This window comes from Hevea brasiliensis, chromosome 1, assembly GCF_030052815.1.
Source record: "Hevea brasiliensis isolate MT/VB/25A 57/8 chromosome 1, ASM3005281v1, whole genome shotgun sequence".
Taxonomy (NCBI): Eukaryota; Viridiplantae; Streptophyta; class Magnoliopsida; order Malpighiales; family Euphorbiaceae; genus Hevea; species Hevea brasiliensis.
The window spans coordinates 106815658-106822772 of record NC_079493.1 but is presented as its reverse complement, the minus strand read 5'-3'; the positions used below and the strand labels follow the sequence as shown (position 1 = coordinate 106822772).

General features: G+C 29.0%; 1 protein-coding gene across 1 annotated transcript; it reads left to right on the top strand.

The window, feature by feature from the left end:
- Window positions 1-1353: 1353 nt before the first annotated feature.
- LOC110644628 (uncharacterized) lies at window positions 1354-6519 on the top strand. Its single transcript, XM_021797509.2, has 11 exons — window positions 1354-1588; window positions 2008-2185; window positions 2504-2578; window positions 2759-2996; window positions 3083-3207; window positions 5160-5193; window positions 5282-5328; window positions 5470-5610; window positions 5702-5766; window positions 5848-5920; window positions 6021-6519. The coding sequence occupies exons 1-11, from the start codon at window positions 1471-1473 to the stop codon at window positions 6181-6183; spliced, it is 1257 nt and encodes a 418-aa protein (XP_021653201.2). The 5' UTR covers window positions 1354-1470; the 3' UTR covers window positions 6184-6519.
- The last annotated feature ends 596 nt before the right edge of the window (window positions 6520-7115 follow it).

Here is a 7115-nt window from a genome sequence, read left to right as displayed (position 1 = left end):
TAAAATTTTAGATTCTTCAAATTTAAAGTAAATAAAAGAAATAATTTTAATAAATATAAATTTTTACTTAATTTTACTTATAAATTCATATATTATTTAAAATGCATTAAAAATTATTATTTATAAGTCTATATTTATTTTTTAAAAATATTAAATACAATCATATAAAATCATGGATGAATATCAGATTTTTTAGATAAAAACTATTTATAGTTTTATTTTAAAATTTAATATTTTAAATGTTGTAATATTATGAGTTTTCATATTTATTAAATTTTTTATTAATTAATAAATAATATAATATGATAAAATATTAAAAAATTTAAAAATTATTTGTAATATTTATGTTTGGGCTCAAATTGGGTATATAGCACGCCTGAGTAGATAATTATTTAAATTGATAAATTAATTATTTAATTTAAAAATTTAGAGAGTATTTAATTTGACTCATAAATTTATTATATGTACTTATAAATAAAAAGTTATAAGCAAATTTATATTTAGTTTGACTTATAAATTAAAAAAAAATTATTTAAAATAAAATAAAATTAATAAGTAATTTTTACTTATAATTTATCTATATTTTTTAAATATATTATTTAATTAAATAAAAAACTATTTTATTTTAATAATTTTTAAAAATATGAACATTATCCTAATTCTAACAATCATAACACTCATTTTAACAAATTGAGTTCCATTTTAATCAAAATACGTGATAATGGTTTGTCTCATTAGTACCGTCTTAAATTTGATGATAAGTTCCTTTTTAGTTAAATTGAAGATGTCAATAGATGACCCCAAACCTTAGACTTAAGAGAGTTATAATCATTATATTTGGACAGTCTTTTTTTTTTTTACAGTTAAAAAAAACACTTAAATGATATAAAACTTAATTTTAAATAATTTTATTAAATAATTAATTATTATTTTTAAATTAACTTATAAATTAAAAAATATATTTTAAGTAAAAAAAGTTAAAAATAAATAGTTAAGTCATTCTTTTTAATTAATTTTTAGAAAATCTATCTAATTTGATTTTTAATTTTAAAAAATTTTATTTATGAAATTTAATTTAATTTTTTTTTAAATAAGTAAAATTGAAATTAAGAAAATATTTTTTAATTAATTATTATTAAATATAAATTAAAATTAAAAATGTTATAAAATTTAATTTTAAAATAGTCTAAAATAATAAAACTTTTCAAATTGATAAATTGCATCACATTACTTTAATTCAGTTTAATTTATTTTTGATATAATTTAATTTGTTATAAATTTTATTTTTGTAAAAAAATTTTTAATTTCTCCAATGCGGAAACGTACTCTGAAGCGCCTAAACAACATGTTCTTCCTTAAATTCCATTTTCATTTCCCTCCAAAAAAATTCAATAATCCCTCCACAAAATCAACACTTTCCTTTCTAAAACCCTTTCACTGATTCATTTTTCCTTTTCATTCATTGAACTTATGCAAAAATCTATAATGTCAAGCCATCAAGAAGACCTCGACCTCCTTCTCTCTCTCCAAGATCGAGTCTTGGAAACCCCTCCTGGCTCTCCATCAAATCACCATTCCAATTCTCCAGGTAAATTTCTCTTTTTTGATGATTACACTACGCACATTTAGTAGCCCATGTTTTCAAAATTTCTTCACTGGGTTATTGATTTTTGCTTTGGTCTGTTCAATTTTAATATGGGTGCCTCTTATTTTCATATAGTTACATTCTTTGCGGGTTCATGGGGTGCCTGTTCTATTTTTAACATGTTTAATTCTACATTTCGTGTTATTATTTATTTTCAGCAAATGTTCTCTATTTCTCTAATGGGATTTTTTTCTTTGTGATTTGTTTCTCATTAAATCAACTGCAAGCTCTGAATTTTGGGTTTGTTGGCTTGAATTGGAAAGAGAATTTCTCTGATTTTGGCTTATGGAGTTGGTAATATTTTACATTTAGCCACTTTGAGAACTAATTATGGTTTCTCTCGATTTCCTTTAACCTTGAAGGGTATCTATCGGATGAATCCCCTAGACGAAGAGGGCAGGCAGATTTGTCTATGTTCAGAGATGCTGTCCAGGATTGCCTTGATTATGAGCAAAAACCAGCTAAGAAAGCCGAAAAACTGAAGCAGTGGAGGAACTCAAATGAAGTGAATGTGGAGAAGTATTCGGGGTTAAGGATAAGGTTGCTTTTAGGCGAACTGTAATTCATGCTATATATATGAAATACTTTGATTACTCAGTTTCACGGTTAATATAAAAGCAATTTGTGCTGGTTAACTTGTGATCTATTTATGATACTGAAATGGCCCCTGTCAGAAGTAGAATATGTCGAGTTGCTTGAGTGTATTGTTACACCATTCTATTGTAAGATTAAAAATGGTATGCAGAGGGATTTTTATATGATTCTGTCTGCAACCAAACAAAATAAAAATTATGGGAAAGAAGTCCCGGAAATTTTTTTTCCTAATTCTGTTTAATTTTTAATTTGCTTCTTTTTCAGGAATCAAATGGTCACACCTGCTGAGCTTGCTGAACGGTTTTCAGATATCCGTGTTGTCCGCTTACCTGCAATTAAGTAATCTTCTTGCTTTATCATTACATATAATCAATTAAACATGGTTATCTTTTTGTAAGTCATTCACTTCTAGGAATCAAAAGTGTTTTTATAATTAGTTTACTCAAATAATTTATAATCAGGACTCATGAACTGTGTACTGTGGATTGATGATTTCATATATTGGATTTTGTTTTCTAGAAATCTTTTGGTGGGAGACACTTTCTCTGGATGCTGGGCTACTGTTGGAGTATTAACCGAGAAGGGAAATCCACGCACTAGCTCTGTTGGAAAGAGCTATTGCATATGGAAAATTGGGTGCTTAGATGAAAACACGATTTCTCTTTTCTTGTTTGGTGATGCTTATCAGCAGTACTGTAAGGAGCAGGCTGGAACAGTTTTTGCTTTATTCAATTGTACTGTACGCAAGGACAATGCTGTATGAACTTGTCATATACTCACTGCCTCAGATTGTTTTTGTTGTGCTGCATTAGAGATTTTGATTTCCTTTTCTCTCTTTCACAGGGAAATGGTTTTTCTTTGAGTATCTATTCTCCAAATCAAATACTAAAGATGGGCACTTCCATTGATTATGGAGTTTGCAAAGGAAAAAGGAAGGATGGGATGTCCTGTACACTAGTCATAAATAAGTATGTTACAAGCATTTCTATGTTCAACTAGCTTTCTGGGGTGACATATAAAATGCCATGAATATTATTTTTACCTAGTGATTATGTGTGAACTAATATATGATGAAATGACGTGTTTATTGCAATTGATTTTAAGATAACATTTTTGGCCTTGATTTGCTTTCAGTATTTGGCAAAAACTTGATGTCATACTGGATTGAAATAAATAAATAAAGAAATTAATGTACATTTTAATGAATGAATGAATTTTGACATGTGATTTGAATTTGAGAATGTGTGTGTTTTCTTTAATTGATTAGAGTCTTAAATTTGGAATAGTTTCATAAATATGGAAAAGATCTTATTTGCATGTGGATTTTGAAAAATTCTATGAAAATGTGTCATTGGAAATGGATTTCACATGTTAACTCTCAATCACATTTAGGTTTTGTCTAGCACTATTATTTGAGCTACTGCAAAGAAAAACACTATATCAAAAATATTTATTAGAGACCTTTTAAGTTTGATTTTAATAACTTTTTTTTGAGAAAAAGTTAATAAAAACTTCAAACAGCTGTTTCCAACTGCTTTTTCAGTAGCGTCTGAAGTGTGCTTTTCCAAAAAGCAGTTTCAACTTTCAACTTCAATCCCAAAGAGGGTTTCATAAATCAAACATATGTTCATGAATCTAAGTAAACAATAAGTCAACTTTCATTTAAACAATTTACAGTAAAACCTAATCTAATCTTTTATTTCAAGTCATTTCATCCAAACATAGCAAAAAAGAGTCATGTAAAATGTGGTTTTGTAGATAGGTTCATATGCACCACATTTAGTGTAATTTGGATGACTTTAAAACATTAATGCTAGCATGATGTTTAAACCACAAGTTTCATTTAGTTATCCATGATGATGGTTATGAACTCAGAAATTTAAATGGAAAGATTGGCTTACAAGCTTTAAAAAATTAAGCTGGTGTCTAATTATTATTGTAATATATATTCCTTGTAATCCATTTAGTGGGAGTAAGAATAAGAAAATGTTAGAGAATAAGAAAATGTTGGACTTGGTCAAATAATTGCCATGGTCCCTGAAAGTTAATTAAGTCTATGCTAGAATCTGCTCTATAAGCTTGGACAATTGCAAATAATAGATAGTTGATATTAATCAATAGAGGGGTTGTATTGATTGCCTTTCTGCAGTATATTTGCTATTAGAAAATTTATATCAAACCTCCTGCACATTGTTAATAATGTTTAGTTGGTTGTAAATTACTATCTTGGCTTCTTTGTGCTTCTAACTTAGGAGGATGTTGAATGAAGGTAGTAGTGAAATGAGCTTTGGCTAGTAGTGAAATAAGCTTTGGCTAATGCTTTTTAGTCTAATAATAAAGCATGCTTCTTGCAATTACATATCATTGCATCACTATGTGTAGACTGCAGAGCTGCTCTGCCCCAGCATGTAGTCATCTAATGTTTTTCTGTCTGCAGTCTGCCTCAAATATGCTAAACGAAATGTGAAAAACCTGAATGGAATTATTCAGTGGCATACCATTTCATGTGAATACTCGCTAAAATTACAATCTAAGTGGCAAGGTTTTATGATAGCAATTTTGCATCACATATCAAAGATGCATTAAGGTTTTGACAAAAGAAACGATAGGTGTAAAGTTAAGTTTCTCACTGGAGCCACTTTAGTAGTGAAGATGATTGAAATTTTGCTTCTTTTTCCTTGATCGGCTGTGAAGTTATTGTATGGTACTCTATAACAACAACAATAATTAAACTTTAATTTCAAACTAGTTTGGGTCAGCTATATGTTACTTTTCTCCTCACATCAGGGGCCGTAGACATTTTTCAGTAATGAAAAGATTATATATTCTATGTTCTCTTACCAGAACTTCAGTACTAAAACATATCCAATATTGATTTTTATATTTTTGTATTCTGACTTTAATCATCGTTTTATTGTAGACGTCAAGGGATATATTGCAGATATCACAAATTAGTAAGTATGCCTTCTAGTGCTGCTATCTTCCTTTTCCTTTCCGCCCTATCTTCAGAATGAACTTACACCATATCTATGACTTTTATAGAAAGCATCAGAGAGATTTTCCACAACAAGAACTGAGCTCAAGGGAGGGTAGGTGACCTGAGTTTGGAATCATTTGACGATTTGTAGTTTCTAATGCTTAATAGTTGCATAAAACAAAGAACTTACCTTCTTTATTATTTTAACATTTTCTCTCACCAGTCTCCTCTACTTGAAATGTTTATACTCCAGGAACTTGAAGACAGCCTTTCGAGATCCTCTTCATTCACAAGGCATTTACATGGTCGACCCTTTAGCTGACAAAACAAATATAAAAAAACCCACACAGCATGTGAAATTACTTTCTGTGGAAGGACTTAAGAAGGCATTGAGGTTTGTTCCCAATGTTCATTCAGATTAGTATCTAAAACTGCATGTTTACTTATTACTGCCAATGGCCTTGCTTTTTAACTTCGATGAACAGTAATGCAGATAAAGTGACAACAAATACATTCTCACAGGGCATAAGATTTCTTAATGAAATAACAGGTTAAGATCATTAACCTTCACCATATGCACTTGCTGTGATTCTTTGCAACGTCCTGAGTTGAAATTACTTTGCATTTACAGGAAAAATGAAATCAAAAAATTCAACTAAATTATCTGTGACACCAATGCAACCGATAACTAGCTTAGACAAAAGGTGAATCATTTATCAGATTCTTTTAAAGTTTCATTCCATATTTATTTGTTTGAGTTTGCTTTCTGTGCCATTGTTAATTTGTTATATCATATTTCCTTAGGAAGTCATCTACAATGAAAGTAGATCCATCTGTAGTCATGAAAACTGAACCAGTTGCAAAAAGGAAAAAAACTGACCAGGGGCAAACTTCAGCAGAGAAATCAAAACATGAAACAGGAAAGATGATTGAATTAGAAATCTTTGGTTCAGATGAAGAAATATGAGTCATTTATGCTCTGCCCGCTTTGGTCTATTATTGTTTAACTTACAATGTGGAGAAGTTGTACAAGAGCGCCAGAGGCTTTTCCAATGCAGTGCAGCAGATGCATCTAGCTGAACATGATCATGCCTAATATTAAGCTATGCAGAAGATGCTGTCTTCTGAAATGGAGTTACAGTCATAAAATCTTGGTCTTTAAGAAGTGAGAATAATTGAGCAACTGGAGTGAAGTGTTCCATGGCTCCATCATTTCAAGTAAATCTTGCAAGCTCATGAATGCCCGGCTTGTAAGTTACAAAAGTTTGAACTTATTTTATATTTCAAATTTCAATTGAGTTAATTTGTTATACTAACAAAGAAAAGTTGAAAATATAACAAAACCACTTGTAGCACAACGCTGATCTGTCTATCAAATTGTTTCTTCTTATAGGCATTAATTGTTTACCATTCTGTAGGGATTAAAGGGTTTGAGTTTCTTCTTTTTTTTTTTTCTTCTTTAATCATACATTGTCTGCTGGAGAACTCATTCAGATTGAAAGGAACAAAATTTGTTTTAATTAGGATTAATTATTAAAAAAATGTAAAAAAAAAAACTATTTATAATTGTAGTGTGAATTTGAAACTATTTATAAAAGTAGTGTTTGCTTAAAAAACTCTATTAGGAAGAGAGGTTTTAAAGCAAGATTTATAGCAAAAAAAATATCACTCAATAGAATTTTCAAGTGCATTAAAACTTATATAAGAGGTTTTGCAAAAAATATTTCTTTGTTCCTAAAAATGATACTATGATTAGAGTTTTCTTTGATAAGTCAAAATCATTAGTTTTTTAGAAGAATGTAAGATTAATGTTATTGAAAATGCTATTGAAAGTATAGTTTTTAGAGTCATGTTACATCACTTCCTAGAGGGAGAATGACTTATGAAAACACCATTGAG

What these genes read in the sequence shown, in the direction of transcription:
- LOC110644628 (XM_021797509.2), top strand. Translation starts at nt 1,471, where the DNA reads ATGCAAAAATCTATAATGTCAAGCCATCAAGAAGACCTCGACCTCCTT. An exon ending in GTCCGCTTACCTGCAATTAA is followed by an intron (nt 2,579 to 2,758) that starts GTAATCTTCTTG and finishes TTTGTTTTCTAG; the next exon opens with AAATCTTTTGGTGGGAGACA. An exon ending in CTGTACGCAAGGACAATGCT is followed by an intron (nt 2,997 to 3,082) that starts GTATGAACTTGT and finishes TCTCTTTCACAG; the next exon opens with GGAAATGGTTTTTCTTTGAG.